General features: G+C 36.3%; 1 protein-coding gene across 2 annotated transcripts in view; it reads right to left on the bottom strand.

Annotated features, from left to right (window-relative positions):
• Positions 1-19,630, bottom strand: part of SYT14 (synaptotagmin XIV) — a 57,075-nt gene extending 37,445 nt beyond the window's left edge. For both annotated transcript variants that reach the window (XM_009073787.1, XM_009073788.1), the window contains exons 1-2: positions 19,471-19,630; positions 12,858-13,076 (exon numbers count right to left, since the gene is read on the bottom strand). In XM_009073787.1, the coding sequence (XP_009072035.1) occupies positions 12,858-13,076; positions 19,471-19,582 (331 nt within the window). In that variant the 5' untranslated portion in view covers positions 19,583-19,630. The remainder of the gene's footprint in view (positions 1-12,857; positions 13,077-19,470) is intronic.
• Positions 19,631-22,654: the final 3,024 nt, after the last annotated feature.

Genomic DNA, 22,654 nt, shown 5'->3' with positions numbered 1-22,654 from the left:
ACACCTCTGTGGCCAAGAGATTGCCTTTAACACTAGTGACAACTACTGTTGCTATTTCCAAAGATTTTCTTCTTTTAAAGCCTTCTTGTTAACAGGCAGGAAATGGCACCAGGAAAAGCAGGTGATTCAGAGCAGTGGTTCTCATTGCCAGTGAAAGGAATTTTGCTTGAAAACAGACAAAGGTAACAGCTATTATCAAACATGATGATGAGTTTCTCTGAAGGAGAGTCTAGTCTCATAACAGATTAACTATTCCTCAATGAAAAGGGAAAATGGCCATCAACTCAAAGCACCTTTTCAAATTTTAACAGTACTACCCATGAGTTATCTACCGGCCAGATTTTGTGGGGATATACAATACATGGTTCAAGATTTGAGAGAAAAACTAAAAGAAAGCATCAGAGCAGCATCACCAACTTCATCATCGAAAAGAGATTTTAAAGACATACATTTACTTGCAAATTTTCAAGGGATTATTACTGTACTAAGATGTAAGCAAATAAATCCTGTAAAGTTCAAGGAAAAGACATCATTATTTTCCCTCATTACTCTCATAATCTAAAAATAATTCCATTCTGATATTATGTAAAGCATTTAACATAGCCAAACAAAGCAATTTTGAGAAGGTAGGTATAAATTAATGCAAAATTAGACCAGTTTTCTGTTTTGTATCTATCAGATGCTGAAAATTAGTGCAATAGATTTTTCTGATTTTCATTCAACTCATCAAATTGCCACAAATGCTACATATGCAACAGAAACACTTGGAAGTGTAATAAATAGTTTATAAAATGTAACATAGATGACACTGTACTTTTCATTACAGAGTAGCTGGGGGGTTTTTTCCTATTAAAATTCACATGAACTTGGACAAAATTCTAAAAAGATACTATCTGTTATTAATGCTTACTAACACAGCATTTTGAGTCCTGAGGATTTAAAAACAAATTTTCAGAAGTCATTACTAATACTACTGAAGTACAGACTGCTAAAATACAGGGATAACCCCAAACAACCAATCAGATACAACATAAACAGGAACTATGAGATACTAGAAGCCACGGAAAGTTTAGGCAAAATCAAATAACATTCCAAACCAGATTCCTTGAAGATATGAAGAAATTAAGTCTAATCACTAGAGTTAATCTTCACCAATTTAAACAAGAACAGACACTGTCCCTATTTTTTTGCCAGAAGTCACAAAGTTGGTCCTGACCTTTCAGTTACGAGTGTGTTTCTGGTGCAGATGTCAACACTTTGCATTAGACAACAGCAATCGTGTCACCTGTTCAAGTCATATACCCAAGCTGTATTTGTTCAGGCTGAGCAGTTTCAAAGAAAATAAAATCACACCTGAAGTCAGCCTCTTGAAGACGCAAACCTTTTGTCGTTTCATTCTCCAAGATTTGGATTTTTCAGATACACTTGCTCTTATCAGCTCTATTTTTAACCTGCCGCTCATATAGGATACTTAAAATTCTGAACATGTTTACATTATCCATCCAGCAGGCTAATGGAACTGCATACCAGACAGTCATGCATAATTCAAATCAATATCCTCAGGCTTGCAACTCTAAGTCAAAGCTGCCTTTAAATAAGCTGGGTGTGACTTTAACATGAATAAAATGTATCTAATTTTTAACCTTTATCCGACAAATTGATATATTTGCAAAGGAATGCCATAAGTCTTCTTTAAAAATTAAAACAATTAGAAAAATCACAATAATTGAAAGTCTTGTAGAAAATACTTCTAAGGACAAAATTTAGAATGGTTCAACACGACTGAAAGCAAAGGCCAAAATAGAGAGCTGGGTCATTTATATATTTTTTTTCCCAAGCAAATTGTAAAAATATATACACAAAAAACACATGCTGACAAAGTATTAAGGGGTGTGGAAGGTGAATATAGCAGAATTTCCTATTTACAAATTTAAAGATCAAGCTTTAATTGAATAGAGCATAGGTGATTCCACACAGAAAATCTCATACCCAGTTAAGCATGTCTGCTAGCTTCTCTCAAAGGACCAGAATCAGAATTTCCGTAATAAAGTAATTTTCCCTTTGAGTTTTCCTGTGTGCTTTCACAAGATCGTGATTTCTGCACAGCAGATAACCTTCAGCTGCACTGAAATGACCAGAAGCATGACAATTACACCAACTAAGCATCCAGTTCCAATTTGTAAATACAGGGGAGGAAAGGTAATAGCAAACATAAAAAAGTCAACCCCCTTCCTCCAGAAAAACCCAAAACCTCACTCCAGACCAAAAGGACACAAACAAAACAAATTACCTCAAGTTGTATAATATATAATGCTTTCCCTTTTCCCCAAGGAAAATATTCCAATGATTCCTAGAAGTTAGGATAAGTTTGTAACACAAAAGTGTCGCAAGTAGCACCTAAGAGCTTATTTTGCAAGAAAACAAATTACAGGTGTTTGCCTCAACACAATTCCATGCTATTTAATCAGATATGATACAGTCTCAATAAATAATATACACCAAGTAGCTATGAAAATAGTTATCCTAACAACAAAATGCATGATATTAAAAGAAAATGGTAATATTGCTCATCTTGTGCAAGGACAAATTATTCATTAAATAAGTCCAAGAGAATACTTATAGTATAGTTATAGCATGTCTATGAAATTGATACATATGCATAAGGAAGACTAGCTAACAAAACAAAAAAAGAGTTCAGTCAAAAAAATCCTGCCATTCCTGATGTAATGTGATCAGACTATAAAACAGTAACTTATCCTTAACCTAGGGGAAAAGGCACAACTAAGAGGCAAAGATTACTCCCAGACCAGAGTTAAAAATCTTTTGATTTTAACCTTTAAAGGTAAGAAGAATGTTCCATTTATCCACAGGTGCTATGGAGAAAGAACTGGTAAGAGGTTCGTTTGTAATATTCTTACGTAAAGTTCAAGGCCAGGTTGGATAGGGCCCTGGGCAACCTGATCTGGTGGGTGGCATCCCTGCCTATGGTGGACGTTTGGAACTAGATGATCTTTAAGGTCCCTTCCAACCCAAAACTTTCTGAGATTCCTTTCTGTGAAAGCTGTAACAACATTTTTAGTTCTCGTATTTATGTAAACTGCTGATGAAGTAGCATGACTATTCTCAGCAGATAAGTAGAGTATTGGGTAAAATTCCTTTTACAAATGCACCTGAGAAATGTCTGGGCCAAGATTTCCAGTCTACTGTCCAATCCTGTTTCTTAGTCACTCCTTCCAGGGCAAACCCATGGGATCTCTTGAACTAGGGCTAAGATTAATGAAAACTTTACCTTCTTTTCTCTGTTCTGTGTGACCACAGCAACTGCTACCCTGTATCGCTGGTATTACCATAATGCCCAGAAAAAAAAGAATTCCCACAGTCAATAGCTTTCAGATATTAGTACAAGAAATGTCCAGTATTCAACATGAACACTCTAAGTCAGGAAAATCACTAGGTTCATCAAGGAAATTATCTTGTCTGCTGAAATAGTACTACCCCTTGTGTTTGCATCACAGAACAGTTTAACATTTTATGAATGTAGAACATCTATGTCAAATAGGAACTATTTCACTCACAAATATGTATGTGAACATTTCCAAGTTAATTACAGATCTTGATCCTTTCATAAATTCCAGATTCAAATAGACAACTTATTAAAATAATAAGTTTACAATGAAATGAAAACTTATTACTTTATTATTTATTACTGTTATTACTAATGTGTGATTTATATAACTTCAGAGACAACACATTGCTAAGGGTGACTTTCTCCAAAGCCTTCACATCAATGCAAAGGGTATTTCTTCAAAGACTTCAAAATGCTGGCAGAAGGAACCTAATTTGTGAGATTGCTTTGCTCACTTGTACACATCAGAAAAAAAAGCCCTTTCCCATTGGAGGACAGTTTTTCCCCCTCTTTGGAGTTGGTCTGTCTAGAAAAGGAATTTTTCTGTTGAAAATCTTCTTGTCATCCCTGACTTTGAGTTTTATTAGTAGGTTTCTTCTCTGAGCAGTGGATGACGTATACTTTAACAGCATCTTTTTTTCCAGCATCTCTACTGCTAATCACAGGGTAAATTCCTGATTTCAGAATTATCCCAAGTCATTCTATCAGGCGCTTTCATGTGTTTCCTTCGGTTTAAAAGACTGTGCACAACTGTAGTATCATCTATCTGGCTTTTAAACTCTCAAGTTCTCAGTGTAAATCCATTCTCTTCCAAACTGTGTTTCAACTCAGACATGGTTCTCCTTTGCATTTAAGTCCCATGTTTATGTCTTGCCTCTTCTGTAATATTCCTCAAGAAAATTGCAAGAAGAATATTGAATTACACATGTACTCTACCCTATCTGTGAATTCTGTCCATTCCAGGACTCAAGACTTTGTAAATTGTGCTTGTCCATTATTCATACAGGTAAAGAACTGTAACCACAACACAATCGTAGCGTAATACATACATTACTGACATGAAAAGTTCCTGGCTATCAGGAACCTTTCAAAATACAAAGAGCAACACTTTCTTGGGAAGGAAAAAAGATCTGAATTCTACATCACCTTAGGCTCTGCAATGCTCAGGTGAGTTTATTTTTGGAAAACATGCATCATAATTTTAAGCACTTAACAGAACTGACTATCTTCCATTATTACACACGAACAATACAGTTCTGTCATAATGCACTAGGAAGCTACTCTGGAACTGAAAAAAAACCCAAAAAAACAAAACCACCAAAACCTTCCTGAACCCAAAGACCAAAACCACAGCACCAGAGATATTAAGTAGAAAGCATTGCAAATCCAGCTAATCCTGGACACTATTCTGCAGATCCTGAAATTACACAAGTGTCTTTTCTACTAAACTATCCCTACATATTCCCTTGATATAGCTATGGGTTGAATGTCTATGCTCTCCAGGGGCCTCAAAACAACAAGAAATTATCTTTCTCTGATTTTTAAGGGCTTGGAGCCAATGAATTCCAGTTGAATTCCAATTAACCAGAGGAGGCAGACTCACATGATCAGGAATCAGACCTTTGTGTCATTAGTATTGCATCACTGCACTTTCTCCTGTGCTACTTGAAGATTTTTAATTACTCCTAAAATAAAAAATAACATGGGTAGATGCCCACGTAATAAAGAGCAAGCATAAGGAAGCTGGATCAATTAAAGAAATACTGAAATTAAAAATCCCCCAAAATGTCCAGAAAGTGCATGAAGAATGACACCAATTGATGGTACACAAGTACTACCAGGTAAGGTACATGAGTATGAATACTTGGAGTGTTAACAGCTGTAACATGACTCAGCCTTCAAAATGAACTCTGAAGAATTTGGGAAATGCTGCTCTGAGGATTACTTGGCTTGAATCACTTTACTGAAGACCCTTTCAAAATATCTTGATGAATGAACTATTTGAAGCCCTAGATCTATCCAAAGTTACAGGACAAAAACAGTATTTACTTCCAATAGGCATTATATCAGAGAAATCTCACAGGTAATCTTATAAAGATACGTCACAAAATAAATGAGTGGCCACATGCTTCCTAAATATTCTTTTCATTGTACTTATAATTAATTTATTTGAATCACGTTAGATGAAAAAGAAGATAAATAACTATTTATGACTGAGTATTCAACTGAGCTTTCAGTCATCCAGTGTGACTAGCAGTAGATAGTTCATTTTCCATGTAAGCCATCTTCTTTGCCTCTAGTTCTTAGCATCTGAAACATACAGATAGACCAATTTTGAGAGAACTTTGCAGCCTCATTTTCCTGAACACTACACAACCATACTGAGGCCCTCACTCCATAATTTCAAAACAGTAAGTCTTCATTCACACTTGGCTCGAAAATAGGCCTACTTACATACAAGAAATAATGATAGAAACTAAACTGAAAAACATACAGTTATCATGGGATTCACTGAGTGATCCATTCTTCCTCTCTCAGCCTGTCCAATGGCTTCCACCTCAGCTTGACAAGTGTGAAGAAGTAGGATCCTGCTTCCCAGAACATATTAAGTGAGGAAAACTCCCCAAGTTGCTTTAACATGCTGGGGAGATTCACCTGTTGTACTGGTTCAGGCTGGGATAGGATTAACTTTCTTCACAGTGGCTAGTACAGGGCTGTGTTTAGAATCTGTGCTGAACACAGGGTAATAATATGGAGATGTCTGTGTTGTTGCTGAGCAGAGCTTGCACAGAGCCAAGGCTTCTTTCTGGTTTCCATACTGTCAGGCTGGCAAGGAAGTTGGGAGTGCATGGGAGATCGGGAGGAGACACAGCTGGGACAGGTGACCCAAACTGACCGCAGGGATATTTCATACCGTATCACATCCTGCTCAGTATAAGAAGTGGGAGGAAGAAGGAGGAAGGGAGGGACATTTGGAGTGATGGCATTGGTCTTCCCAAGGAACTGTTACACATGATGGGCCCTGCTCCCCTGAAGATGCTGGACACCTGCCCATGGGAAGCAGAAAATTAGTGTCTTGTTTTGCTTTGCTTGTGTGTGTGGCTTTTGCTTTCTCTATGAAACTGCCTTTATGTCAACCCATGAGTTTTTCTATCTTTTACCCTCCTGATTCTCTCCCTCATCCTGCCTGTGGGGGAATGAGTGAGTGGCTGTGTGGGGCTTGGTGGTTGTCTGGGGTTAAACCATGACCCTGTATACCAGCTTTGAGGTGCTTATAAAAGAGCTGTTGGTGTTTATGTTGGAAAGATATTGAGAGAAAATCTCTCAATATACTTCAAGTAGAGAAGACTTTTCCCAAGACATGAAAACTAACAAGACAGAAAGAAAAGGCAAAAAGCTGCATAAAGAATTAGATCCAAGAGATTCCAGAAGATTGACACTGAGGAACAAGGCAAACATATGCCCACAGACACATCAACATAAAGTGATGAAACCCTAGAGAAGAATAGAAGTGGAGAAGATAAACTACAAAACTACAAAAATAACATCATATTCTACCTTCACAATATGGAAAAGATGGATAAAATCCAGTAGCATATGCCTGCTAGAGCAGCAGATTCTCATTTAAGAGAACTTATGTTTTCTCACTGCAGTCTTTTAGTGCTTCCATATGTTTCAAAAAAAAACCTTGTGAAATGTAAGGCACTTGGGCCAATCTCAGAAATAGAGCCTCTGAACAAACATGTCTTCAGCCATGGGGCTTTACCAATTGAGAAGTTAGAAAGAGACTTTAAAATAGGCTGGAGATGGAACCTGTGGTTGTACTGAACTGGTAAACTATAGCTAAATATAGCACACCGTAGTATACTAAGCAAGTGAGCTTACTCCTTTTTTCCCTCATGATGTCACTTACTTTGCCCCAGAATTGGGACCAATCCCATTGTTTGCTTCCTAATCTGGAATTCTGCACAGCTGTTAAAGAGGTAATTTGGGCAAGCCATGCTTTTAAAACATCACAAATTAGCTATGTAAAAACCCAAACTGTTTTCTTTTCCTCTTCTACCTTTCTCATCCCAAGGGATTTAGAGAATCTTAATTTCAGAAGCAAAGAACAACGTATAGTTTTTGACATCTGCCTGAAAAACTGTATTTTCAATATATTTACACTAACATTTCTAAGTTTGAAAACTTTTATTTTTAGTATTTTAAGGGACCACTTGCTTAAAGCAAATACATTGCACTTGCCTACAAAACGTACAGAGCTAACAAAGACACAACTTGCCTATACAATTCTTGACTTCTTAAAGTTGAGGAAGCAGCCACTACTGGAGACAGTAGGATAGTTTAATATAATATTGCATGGCTTTTTGAAGTTATTAAGAAATCATGGTCCATTTAAAATCACAATATGGATACTAAACAATATTTCCAATTACAAAGTACAAAGAATAATACCAACTTTAAGCATAAAATTTTGACACTTCCTTATTTAGATCCCTATTTCAATTCATAAACTCTTTGTTGGCAGAAATATCTTACTGTGTTATTTTTGCTTCTTTCCCCCCTTATTTCTGTTCTTTATTTTCTGAAACAGATGTGTAATATCACAGCCTATATTAAACCCCTCTTCCAAAATATTACACATAGATGGAGCACATAAAGGCAATACTACATATTCAACAGGATGATAACAGCATTTGAAATGGTAGGAAATAATATAAGAAGTAGGATACATGTTTAAAAAAATCTAAAAGGAAGTTTTCTCAGGATGTGTGTCAGGAAAAAAAAAGGGTCACTTCAGGAAATATCCATACTTTACTGGATAATGTTAGAAAGAACACAAAGAATATTATTTGCAAAATTAAAATTTCAGACTCGAGCTGACCCTGAAACTCTGGGCCTAAGCACAGATATTAAGTCCACACATACTATAGTTGCACAGGTTTCTCTGATTAACAGTTTCTAGTTGTTTGTGCAAGAGTTGAAAGTTTCAGCAGTAAACCTCTGTACTATTTTACTTTTAATGATGACATTTATCATCAACCCGATTTTCTAATGAATCAGAGTTTTCTTTAGCAATTCTCTGGAATTAAGCCTGCCCTTAAGGTGCTTACTGCAAAACTTATATATTTACACAAGGTTCAAGTCTGTAGAAATGCTTGCATCTAAGCACAGTATTAATTCATTTTTCATTTAAAATATATAACATGTCAAAATCTAAATGCATCAAACGTGCATACAAATACATAAAGCAGACCAGAAACTGGTCATAAGCAGGTGTTCGTGAATGAAAATATAAACCTCTAAATTTCACAGTTAACTAAATTGCTACTTGTACCTTTCATCATCAAAATACACCAACAGAACCTGCAGAATACATTGCTTTCTTCATTCAACTATCAAAAACGTGATACGAAATGCCATGTGAGTTCTATATAAATATGCTGAAAAGAAAGATTAATATGGCCATCTAGAGGAGAAAAGAATGCTGTGATAACATACCACACACATTTTCAGACTTCAGAATATAACATTTTTAGAGCCATGTAACCAGAAAATGGATGTAATAAACTAATTATGGAGTTGATAATAAGTGAACCTTAAAATAATACAGTCAGACATTTTGATGGTCTTAGTAATGCAAACATTAATATTATACATGTTTTTAGCAAGGCAAGCAAAGCTTGAGAGGTGTATTAAGAAAGACGAGATCATATTTATGTCTCATTGTTAAATTTTGTGTGTGCCCTATTAAGCACAGACACATCTAAACAAACAAATTTAAAAAGTGAAGACAGACATGTAGAGTAAACACTTATTAGTAAAATTATTTGTTGACTCCTTTGAAAACACAGCTCACTGCTGCAAGACAGAACACGTGATAGAGATTAACTGCTGAAGAGAAAATTCAGCAAACAATTTTCTGAAAACAAAATATCGTTTTCATTGCTCATATTTGCTCTACCTCTGATGGAATTCATAGAATCATGGAATGGTTTAGGCTGGAGGGGACGTCACAGACCATTTCATTCCAACTCCCTGCCATAGGCAGGGGCACCTCCCACTACACCAGTCTACTCAAAGCCCCATCCAACCTGGCCTTGAGCACTTCCAGGGATGAGGCATCCGCACTTTCTCTGGGCAACCTGCTCCTGTGCCTCACCAACCTCACAGTAAAGAATTACTTCCTAATATCTAATCTAAAACCATTCTCTTTTGGTTTGAATCCACTCCCTCTTGTCCTTAATCTTAATGACCAGGGGCTGGTTTACCAGCAATGAGCAGGAGGAAAACAGATGAGACAAAAATGAATTCTGTTCTCTCATCACTTCACTGTAACACTATCAAGTCCTGGACATCATATGGACTAATCAGTGCCTTAAGATGGAAGAACAGACAAAGGGTTAAAGACTTAGAAGGAGAAACAATAAAGTACATATGAGAAAGCACTAGCACACAGTCAAATGTATTGACAATTTTTACTCATATGAAATAAAGTACATAGGAACACAATGCTTGCTTCTCCTCCACTACAAAGCATGAAGAAATGCTTCTATCATGTGTCTTTATGCTTTCTATAAAAACAATTCAACAGTCAGAAACCCCAAGTATTTAACAAAAAAATTCAAGATTCCTATGGCATCAAGTCTTCCACAGATTTAGTTTCCAAGTTTAAGGAACAGTAAAGCTTTGCATTTTTCAAAATCACACTGAAACATCTAGAATGTTGAAGCTCCCCTCTCAGAATCAGAGATTTTTAACATTGGCTATTCAGTGAACTGTTTCTTTTAACACATATTAACTGTGTTCTCTCATTTATTTTTGACTGCAGGATTTCTTCATGAGGTTTTCAGCTTTTCTTTTCATCGAAGTTCTAGGTTGGAGAGCTTTCCCTCTGTAATGATTATAACGTAACAAGGCATACTCTGCCTCTTCCTCTATTCTAAAACACTCTTTATCACTGTGCAAAAATTATTTCTTTTATGTTTGAAATAATTTAGGAAGAAACATGAAAAGGACTAACACTAATTATTCTAGTGTGCCACCTTCAGGTCAGTGAAAAGTGGAAAATACTAGGTTGTTAATCTGTTGCCACGTCCAATACTACAAAGCTTTTTTTTTAATCGCATTGAACATAATTCTGTTGAGATTAAAGAATTACAAAAATGATACGAACTCATCACTCTCATTTACAAGCATTTTGTTGAACACTGCAGAATGACTGCAGGCTGTCAAATAAATAGCATTGCTGATTCTCCACTCCTTGGAAAATGTGGGGAGAGAATGCTCTCACAAGCAGCAGCAAAAGCAAAATACTGACAGTATTAAAGTTTTTATGCAAGTAGAAGGATGTGTTAAAAATTTTAAATCTCATAAATTAGAATATTTTCAGAGTTTTTGCTTTAAACATTTTTGGGGTTTGTTTTTCTTTTTCAAACACTGAATGTTCTTTCATCATAATAAATTTAATTTGCATACTAATTTTAGACTAAATATGTGTGTGCATATATAAAAATGGGGTTTATATCCAGCCTGCTTCCTGAATGGAAAGAACATTGAGAAGGAAGAGCACCTGATAACAGTTATCTTTAGCAACTGAAGAATAACAAAAAAGGAAGAGAGGGGAACACAATTGTAGCTTTCCAGATGCCACAGTTGGATGTGCCAACAAGGTTATTTTGTCTTAGATTGTAATCATGATACAGATTTCTAGACCGGAGTTCTCACTCCCCAGAAGAGGATAAAAGTCAGTGACTATGAATTCTGATGACCTAAGAGGATGATAAGGAAGACAATTATCAAAAGAACCCCCCAAAAGAAAAACCAAAAGAAAAATTTGGATACACGCTAGCACAATGCCTTTGAAGCTAAAATCACATAGGGCCAAAGTAAAAAGATAAGATGAACTGAGGACTTTTCACTAAGAAGATGAACCAGATTGAATAAAAAAAATCTGATCAACTATGAAATAGAAAGAAGAATGGGACATGACTATGACTATTGCAACAGCTGGCCTCAGCAGTTTGAAAAGTGACAAATCCATTATATCTCAAAGGAACCTTATTGCATAATTTGTATCTAGTATTATTTGCTAAAAAATGCAATCATTTTTCCATCTCCTGTTCTTCATCATTCCTTCCCAGCAGTGACAGAAGCCATACAAAACAATTGGTCTTATTTCTCATATTCCCCCCAGCAACACTGTCAAGAGATGTCAGTAGATATAAAACCCAAACATGATACTTTTACTATCCCTCTGCCTGACCTTCTCCATCAGTGTCCAATGATCAGTTCTTACCACCTGACCTCACCTCTGCATCTCCTTCACAATGTGCTGGAACTCAGACTAGCAGTCCTCCTAACAACAATTTAACAGCAAAGGAAAGAAGTGAATTTTCTGATGATCAGAAAACAATCCTCTTGCTCTGCAATTTACTTCAACTACAGCTTTTACATCCTTTGTATCTTAGCTTGGCATCATGAATGACCATGCACTAATTTCAAATTTCAATGGCAATCACACTTTTATATAATTTAATTATGTCACATAGTAAAAAATTTAAATTTTTTCAAGCACTTCTGGACTGTACAGAACATATAAGGGCAGACATCTTTTAATTACATGTATCCACCTTTTATTAGAAAACATCAAACACTAAAAAGCCTTTGCATTTTAACATGCTAAAGGGAGACCAACAAATATCTTACTATAACACAGCACCTGGATTAGAATCTGACTAGTACTTAACTTTCACAAAACCTCACTTCGTACTCAAAACTGGCTATAGACACAGTTCTCACATACAGCCATTTCCAAACACAAAAAAGCATATTGACAAAATATTGACAGCAGAATTCTTAGCCTCTAGGTCAAGTTGTCACCCTAACTTAAAATCAAGAAATATATCGCACATAAGAAAACATCCAACTTTTAGCACCATGGAAAAAATAGATTAATCTAATCTTTGCAGTAATTTCTTCCTGTGATTTCAAGAGAAGACACAGAACATTCCAGTAATGTACACTGCAATGACCATATGAACTAGAGCCAATAACCAATTCCATTCACTTTGCTGTTATAACACTTTCTCAATAGAGGAACAACAGGTCTTCTTCGTATTTATAGTACCATAGAATTCATCAAGAGTTGCCATGTTTCCTTCCTAAATCAAAACAGTTTCACTTTCCCCAAAAATAAAATGAATAATGATAAAATGTAATGAAACTTAATATAAAAAGATATATCATTTGCAGTATTTCTGGAAGAATGTACACAAGTCTGTGCTTTGCTTTTTTTTTTTTTTTGAGCATGCACAAATATAAAAGGTGTCTGGATACTTCTTGCAGACATTGACTATTTGCTAGTCAAGCTGCCCTTGTCTAGGAATTACTTATCCAGAACATAATTCTGAAATTTGGAATAAAAGTAATGCTTTTAAATCACTCTTACCTTCATCTATTGAGGCTTCACTACTGTATCCATCATATTCTGCAGACAGGGGACTATATTTTTGTCTGGTTTCCCATATATAGTTTTTTTGCTGTCTGCCATCCACCACTGGCAGCCTGGAACTCTGGGTTCTAGACAAGGCCTCATGATATTTACCCAGTGCTTCATCTTCACTCTCAGATGATGAACCATGCTGGTCTTTACTCATATAAGAATTGTCTGTTTGAATAAAATAAAGCAAATCGACTACAGCTCAAAATAGAATACAAGAAAATAACCGTAAGAGGTTATCATTGAAGATATTTAAGCCATTTCAATTAAAATTTCTGTAATATTTTAAAAAATATCTTGCTGTAATTAAAAGCATTATGTGGTTTTTGTAATTGGTGAGAGCTATTTTCATTTTCTAGAAAACCTGAAAGATCATTAAGCCCCCAAAAACATTCTAAAACTTATTCAACAAAAAAATGGATCAATTTATGCAAGGCGGCACATACTGAAGTTCTTGAAACCCTTCATTAAGTAAGAAAATGCTTAAAATAATTTATGCAAAGTAAATCCAACACTGCTGTAATACTACATTTGGATAGCTAACATATCAAAAAGGCAGCTCCTGATCCTACATTCCCAGCTGATGTTTGCTGTGAGCATGTAGCATAGCATAGAAATGAAACTGATTTACAAAGTGAAGCCTACAACAAAATCATCTTTAGGATATTTATGCCTGTAGTGCTTAAACTCGCAATAACAAATGGGAAAATGCTAGTGAAAGATGTTTGCATGCACAATTCTATTTAACTTACAGTAAACATCCCCTTGTTCAATAACTGAAATTAATGCAGATTCTTGCTGCAGACATCTGGCAACAGCAAAAATTGCATGGCAGAAAAAGTCTATCTAGTTAATTCTTTTATACCAGCTCTTCTACAATGCCCACTCCCGTGGCCAACATTTTCCAACTACATCTCAAGTATGACTTCCTTCCACAAACCAAAGATTCAGCTGCATTTTTATTTCACTAAAGGGAAAGCTTCCTCCTCCTTTTTCCAAACTTCATATGGTTTCTATTCAAGTTTAATATGCCTTGCAGAGTAAGGTATTCAAAGAGTTCATGTAAACTCAACAAAGGTCAGTATTACCACTACTGTATGAGCAAGCCTATGGTATATGATTTGCCAATGTACTCCCATCAAGGGCAGAGTTCTGCGATGCCCATAATGTTGGTTTTCAGGTCCTTATTCTGCGAGGGAATGTTGTCCAACATGCTATCAGCCACACTCAATGGTTCTCCCCTTCCTGTTTTTATGCCCTCCTCCTAGTCCCTGTACTAAACTCTAGTTCTGCATTTCCTCTCCCATTAGTCTCTGTATTCACACCCAGTCAGTCTCACTCCTTTGGCTGGGTATTCCTACCAAAGGAGGGATTCAGCTTACTAAAATTCAGCCATTTAAAATTAAAGCAACTAAATGTATACCAGCCATCTAGGCCTCTTTTACAGTCAAGTGTTTGTCTCTCGTACTACAGAGGTTTGTCCTCCCGACTTTTAGGTAAGCCTCTAGAACAGATGAGTAAAATCCTTCCCACAGAGGTCTTTTTCTCCCTGGTACTCGTAGAGAAAAGCCTATGCTGCAAGTTTAGGTAAGATATCTTTTGGGAAGTTAGATTTATACGAGTAGAATCCTATCCTAAATTCCTGCTTCTCAACCCCATACTCTTTAATTCCTGCTCCAAGTACCCACTTTTGGTCTCTTATGGTGTTTTCCTCTTTATTATCTTTGTCTATTTGACCCCAAATTATCTTTACTTGCACCTAACCAACTACTCATGTCACCTTGGTCTTTCACCCTTAATCTCTCCACCTTCATATAATATTATCAGTTCTCTCCATAGCTGTCACCCATGCTACTTCAAATCCCAGTCTACCACTTGCATCATGTCATATTTGGTCAGGAAGTTTCTGTCCTCACATAAGACGTGTTTACTCTCAATTCTTCTGGTCAAACTTCCAGCATCCTTCAGTAAGCATACGTATCAAAGGCAGGATAAGACCTGCTCTGTTCTTCAACCCCTACAATGAAGCATATGAGTGCAAATGGGATGGTCAGTGAATTTAACAAGCAAAGGATAAGAAGTGTTTACCATGTCTTTTCAAAAAGCAGTTTCCAAAGATTTACAACTTAGGTGTTTTTTCATAGAAGAACATGGGCATCTCTAACATGGGAAAAGTGCTCTCCCACATTTCAAGTACATACTCCAATATATAAAGGTGCCAAAGCATCTTAGTAAAACTCATATGAAATTTACTTAAGTTTTTTTGCACAAATACACAGCATGTTTTCCCCATAATCTGTTTTAGGAAACAGCTAAAGATTTTAAACTATAACTTAGAAAAAAACCCCAAACAAATCAGGATCTCAGACAGAAAGAATGCCTAATTTCCTCACAATTATTTTAAATTTAGCACACGATTTTAGGTTTAACTGAAAATAAGGTCTTGAAATGGAAAATGTCACAAAACCTTAACTGGATATGTTGTTACTAGCTCTATATGCAAAGTGTACATCATCTTAATTTAGTATTTATAGGAAAAATGGTGCCTTAAAAGACTGCTAATGAGCAACTAGATCTTTCAACTCTAGGCTATCCATTTGAATCAAGTCTAACAGATATGGTTCTTCCCATTGTATGGATGGCTATAAAGCAAGTTCAGTTTCACTGACCACTTATTGAAAATATCGCACCACGAAGGATATATTCTGGCTAACAGATTCACTGCAAGAGGCTGCCCAGAAAAAGGAGTCTCCTTTGCTGGTACACAGAGTCAAATTTTGTATCTCATGCGGCTCTCAATAGGTTGAAACCTGCCGCCTAGGAAACTTCTACAGATTTCCACAACTACAATTAAAGCAGAGCATACCAGGACTAAAATCTAGTACCAGACATCAGTATTAGATGCATCCTTTAACATTACAAGAAATGTATTCACAAATATGAAATTAGGTTTATTAATCAGTCTGCATAAAGAATGGAATAGTATAAACCATGGTAGCAACATGTTTGAAAGGAGTTGAAAGATATGTCTAGAATGTTACACTGACTTTCATAAGCATTCAGAAGTTCTCAGTGATACTAGATATTTTCTAAGCATAAAAGAATGAGAATGTGTATTATTATTATGTCATGAAACAAGACCTCTTCAGAGGACTTAAAAACCTTATTAAAGTTACTATACAAGCTATCCATGCAACTTTTTGCTTTAAATTAACAATGCAAATTGGTTTCAGTTTCTTGGGAAAAAAATAGCCTCCTGCACATTAAGAAAAATATCTCAGGGTTTTATGCCTCTCCTTGCCACTTGCTATTTGATTTTTCTATCTTAGTTGAAAACTCACCTAAGAGAATTAATGTTCTTATTAAAAACTTTCCTTTATTTGGCTAACACGGGTCAGGCGCAATTATTAACCTATTAAAAGCTATTAATTTGCTTATTATGGAACTAAAAAGACATTTTTGAGAGAGAATGTACTTTACAAATATTGTATTATGGAAAGAAATAACAGAGACCATAGCTTATCATACAAACATGGAAAACACCTCCTGAATCAAATTTAAAATAACCGAACAAAACCAAACCAAAACCCAACAAAACAGAACGGAAATTTTCAGGTAAAGGGAAAACACACACACTAAAGGGAAAAAAAAATAAAGTGTTTCTATTATGCAATCATACATTTCTCTACAGAAACAGCATTTCTGGAAGAGCCTGTGTTTCCTTCTAAAGATTCACTACGCACCCTGCAAAACAACTCTGTAAAAGTGCAAGGTTTTACTTTTTACTCACAAACTATTACTACAATTCCCTTGTCATACTGTTTAAGCCTGGATGTTAAAGACACCACACACAGTATCCATGCCAACACTACACAGGTCTTCTTTGGAGACTACAAATTAAGGACAAGCCTCATTCACTTCTTTCTGCACTCAAACTCACTTAATTCTTATTGAGCTTTGTGTCCTGAAAACATTATCTTAGATATATTCTATATTCTCAAGATTTACTGTAATGTAAATGCAACAGAAGTTATTTCTTTTATCATCTTAGCGTATTTTATGCAAAGCTTTTAAAATAAACAAAATAAAAACTGCTTTCACAGAACAAGTATTAATTTCCAGTATTAATTAATCCATAGTTTTCAACAGAAACCACACAAGGCACTGCAGGGAAGAAAAACCATAGAGAGAAAAAGTAAAGTTAGAACATAGGAAAGGCATTTATTAATCAGTTCCTTTAACTAGTACTTTAGAAAGTAAGTAACTTTGAAGAAATACCAACATAATTAGAGAATGAAACACTGAAAAAAACCCAACCTACTTTCATCCACAAGAAAGATTACTATTAAATGTGTAAATTAGTTGAAAAAGGTAGGAAGTATCATAAGTTTCAGGAAAGGTTGAAGAATGCAGTTTGGTGACACACTCCTCACCTTTTCCTGCTGTCTTCTTATGACATAGCTCTCTTTCTAATTTCTTTGAGTTTTTCTTTTTACCCTCTTTTTCAATTTTAATTGACACATTGTCTTCATCCTTTGAGATGGATTTTCCTTTTCTGGCAAAAAAGGCTTCAGATTTCTTTTCTTTGATTTCATTAGGGCAATTGGGACGGTCATTGTGCATCTTCTTCAAACCAGAGTCTGGTAATTTTTGCTTCTGTACATCAACAGGTTTTGTTTCTAAATCCTGGGGAACATTCATACTGTGCACTTCATCAGAATCCTTAATATCAGCTCCAGATGACCGTGGTTTGATTTTTCTACGCAAGTGGTTCTTAGAAATATCCGATACTGCACTTGGGCAATTATCTTGCTCCTCAACAGATTGATGTATTTTAACTTTACTACTTTTCAAGTTACTATCCTTCAAGAATTTATCATTTGCAAAACACTCATTTCCCCCTACTGCTTCCCTTTTAAAAGGTCGTCCTACCCTCTTTAAATCCTGAGGTACTTCTGTATTCGCTGTGCCTTTTAACAGGCACTGGTTTTTGCCCAAGACATGGTCAGATACTCCAACTTGATTTGTATCTTTTCTTACAAAATCTAATGAATTTGAATAATGAGTCTCTTTACGTTCTGCGATATCTCTCTTTGCTTTCATGTTGATTTCCTGAGGATGAGTTGATTGCGGTGTATGCTCCTCTCTCTCTTCCACAGGTTTATCATTCTGCATTTTGGAGTTTCCATCTTCTGCCCGAAAGCCATTTATCATGCTCGTTACTTGTTCTGTTACTGAGTCAGCTACAGTGTAACCGACCTCTCCGACAACACTGGCCAGATCATCCACAGCACTGCTAAGTGTGTCCACCAGAGAGGACACAGAGGGAAGGTTCAGATTTTGCTGAAGGTTTCTGAAAAATGCCATTTTCTACCCTATTCTGCAACACTGAGGGGTCCTCTGTTTCACAGACTGATCAACTGTTTCTCCAAATTCACTTTCAGAGCTATTTGCTTTTCCTATCTCAAAATCAATAAATTTACGAGGGGAAGTTGCCGCTTTCCTCTTTCCATTCAATATGTATTGAAAATAATAATAAAACAGCTAAATAAATATCTTGAAATGAAGTCACAATCAACCAGCAAATTATAGTCTTTCATCAACTGTAGCATCAACTAGCCATAATCAAATTCATTATTTTCAAAAACAAGACAATTGTGTGAGGTGGAAATGTGTTTGGGTATTTTATTCTAACCTGCAAAGAAGAAGTTGTGAGATGTTTAAAATAAGTCCTTTCATGAGCGGCACACTATACCAAGCTACTAGCTGCACAACACACATCGTGGATACTTCTTCACCCCAAAATACTTGTTATCTTTTATGTAAGGTAAGATATTTTGGAACATGAGGACTTGTTTTGTAGCGAAAAAGAAAGTTAATATGACAGACAATTTTCAGGGGGGAGAACCTTTTCTGTCTCCAATAAAATTGAAAAAAATATTTAGTTCCATCTTTTAAAGAGGCAGAGGGGAAGAAAACCTCTCTGATTTCCCATTGTCTTCTCTGGTGCCTGTCTCCTTCTCTCAAGTTAGCTAACAAAGCCTCTTTGATTTCCATAGCACAAAAGTAGAAAGGAGTTATTTTACTAACCCTCTATATCTTATTTCATTACACATAATTCTTAAAGACTTTGCTATACTCAAAATACTTGATAATTTGTTAGTCAGACATAAGATGACTTTAGTTTCTAATGTCCTCCTTAGAAGTTATTTTCCAGGTACGTAAATGAAAGACCTTCTCTAAGAGGTCAGTGAAAGTTTTTAATAGGCTGAGTGTAAAGCCAATAATCCCATTCACAAATTTACTTGAGAAGATTTAATTATGCACAATAATGGAATGTTTAAAATACTTTCAAGAGTATTCTCCTAGTACCTTCCCATAAGCAAATGTCACCTCTTTGGTTATACAGCTGTTGCATTTCTGTGGCTTGTGGATACAAAGGTCTGTTCTTTCCCAAATACTACACAGTCACAGGAAAAGCCAACACTGTTGTGTTATTACACCCTTGTAAAAATGTGTATTCTCATCATTAAGTTTAGTACAGTGTATGTCATATACTTACAAAGTTTATCTTGTGAATTCTTTCTTGTAGTGTATCCTGAATCGAGATCTGGGAAACCACTAACATTTTCAAAACACATCTTCTTATTAATATATAAGAAAAGCAGCAGCATGAGAATAATGAACACCCCAACGGCAGACAGGAATCCAATTGCTTCAGGAGATACTAAAAGAAACAGAAAGAAACACATTTTTTTAAAATCTTGTAAAAGCTTGGAAAGTTGTAATATTATCAGAATTGATCATTAATTAATACCTCTAAAGTTGCAAATATAATGCAAGATATAACGAAAACCCCACCATTTAAATTTGAATTAATGTTTAATCATCTTTTCAAAGAACAGAAAAGTACATGATCCTAAACTAAGGAAGGATTGACACTGGGGTCTGTACAGAAAAATGGGGAAATTACTAGAAGATGCCAAGGCTGAAGATTTCTGATGGAACATCTGAGAGAGAGAGTGCACTGGAAGGGGGCTGAGAGCAACCCCTCTTCCTGGGAAGGGATGGAGGGTTGGCTACACCTAGACTCGAGGCCAACTCTGAGACAGTGCTGCCAGGGAGGGACTCAGCCCTTGCTCTGTCAGCCTTGTTATGCTCAGCACCTGGCTCCTCTCCCCTCAGGGACCAGCTGGTCTGTGCTACTCCCTGACAAGTGGGATACTCTGTGAGCAAAAAACCGAATGACAAAAAGCATGTATGTTCACTTGCATATGAACCAAGAAAGAGCTAAGTGGAATAGAGATAAAGCACACTTAATCAAAACCAGATGAAGGAAAAAAGGCCAAAGTAGACTGACATGTCTTAGAAAGCATGTAAAATAACGAATATGTAATTGCTATTAAGCAGATAACTGTAAAGGATTATTGGGGATTTCATCGGAGTCGAATCTTGAAAGTACATCAGTACCTAAGTAACATCACCAGTAATACCATTTAAGACCAAGATTACCAAGGACAGGGTTTTAGAAGTATGAAATCTGGGAGTGGATGTAGCAAATTGGAGCAATGGGGAAAGAGGAACTAAGGGGCAGCTTGTTTATTTGAAAGGAGACAGGGTAGAGAAAGGAATATAGAAGGGCAGCAAAAATCAGAGTCTAAAAATGTTAGAAATCATGAACAGTTTACAAAGGCTGTTCAAGAGCAAGATAAAGCAGAACTTCTGAAAGGAATGCAGATGCCCACAGACTATAATGAAGCTGAGATGCTTCATTAATAAAGGCCACCAGGATGTCAGAGGGAAGCCACTTGGGAAAGACAGTGAACTCTTTACTGGCTCTATATCCATCGAACTTGAAGTGAGAAGTTAAAAGGGTGACAGAATTGCAAATTTGTTACTAACTACTGTGGGAGGTTGAAGTGAAGAGTTATAGGGCTATAAATCAATATTTGGGTGCAATTTATAAGAAAAAAGTGACAGAACTCAATAATTACATGGGATTAACAATGGTGCAAAGCATTATAGAACTGTGATTCCTAGCAGTATGCTGATTAATCAATCTGTTAACTGGTTTATTAGTAGTGTGCTGATCAATTAAGTAACTTTATAGCCTCAGTTATACCTCAAATTTGCATTCTAAATAGGCCACGAGGTAAGAGTGGGTTTTGTGGCCTCAACACACAGACACGTATCTTTCAGGCCTGAACATGGCTGCATTTACCTGGATGAAAGCTAGGATTCCACATATCCCTTTCTTCCTGCCAATTCTGCTGGACTCTGTACTCACCACCATAAATCCCACTCCTGCAAGTTGATTTTTTCCTATGATCTGCAAAGATTTATCAAATTTATGAATTCTGTTTGCCATGATCTTGGCACTTCACTTTAGGACTATAATGCTGCATGGCAACATCTTTCACTATGTAAAAAGGAGTGAGATTAAAGCAAAGTTGGCAACAGACTCTGTATTCTCAGAGATGCTACACAAAAGGACAAGAAGCAAGAGTCCGAAATAACTACAAGAAAAATTCCCGTTGGGGGGGTGGGGAAAGGGAGAAAATCCAGAATAAGAGGGGTTTATCACTGCAACAGATTGCCTAGAACAGTTATAGAATCCAACTTTAATGTTATCCCTGCTTTGAGCAGGGGACTGAACTGCAAATTACTTTCCCAGGAGCCTTCCAAATTAAATCATTCTCTGATTCGACATATGCCCTTTGAAAATCTGGGCTCATACATCTACGCAAAAGTGCTGACTGAGAAACACATGCAGTTCCACAACCTTCTCAGTTCGTTTTGCAGGATGACAAGGAACATTTGTGTCTGCGGTGCTGTTCTTAAATTATTACACAGGTGTGTTATAAAAGCTGGAAAAGAAAGATCAAAAGAAATGCATCTTCCACCATCTAAAAGGAACTGGTCAGGTTTCACTTCTGTTTTGAGCTGAACATCCAGATCTATCTGAAACTTTACCTGAGAAGCTGGTTTTATTTCACTTTTTACCTCTGATCAGGAGAGATCATGTAACATTGTGCCTAGAACCCTGAAAATTTTCCCACAAAAAAGAACTTGCCAGTAACTTCAAATGAGACCTCCTGCTGCATCAAGTAGAGCAACAAGGTAAGAAAAGTGAAATTCTATTCTGGACAAGAAAGGCAGCTAAATTTTTTTTCATATATTTTCATTATCATGAACAAATAGAAACAACAAAAAATTGCCTGTGTCAGGCATTCATTTATCATTTGACATGCATCCTTTTACCATTTTCATGGAATCTTCCTACACATGGGAAAACTCTGAGATTTGACAAAAACTTCAGTTCATCTATATTCATTTTTGACCTCAAAGTTTAACAGATGAAATCCCCCAAGGTTCTGCTGGCAGTAGGCATGTTCCCACTCCTCTCAAGACTGCATATGGATAACTGAGAATGTCTGGGGCTATTGGAACAACATCCAGTTTTCTTTGAATTATTGATCCTGACCCAAATGAGACTAGAGACTGGGCCAAGAGCAGAAAATCTTCATTCTTCAATGACTTCCAGTCCTAACACCTATCAAACAGAGAGGCAGTGGCAGAAATGGCAGGAAAAAGAAACTGCAGTTCACTAGAACGGAGGGACTAACAGAAGCGAGAGTGAAGGTGGCAATCAGGCACAAGTTAGTGATGTCCAGTGAGGAAATGGAAAGTACAAGTTAAGAAGAATATTGGGATGGAGTACACAGAACAAGTCAGAAAGTGATGAG

Source organism: Acanthisitta chloris, unplaced genomic scaffold (assembly GCF_000695815.1).
Source record: "Acanthisitta chloris isolate BGI_N310 unplaced genomic scaffold, ASM69581v1 scaffold1714, whole genome shotgun sequence".
Taxonomy (NCBI): domain Eukaryota; kingdom Metazoa; phylum Chordata; class Aves; order Passeriformes; family Acanthisittidae; genus Acanthisitta; species Acanthisitta chloris.
Note: the sequence above shows the minus strand (reverse complement) of the source record. Positions and strands in the feature narration are given on the sequence as shown.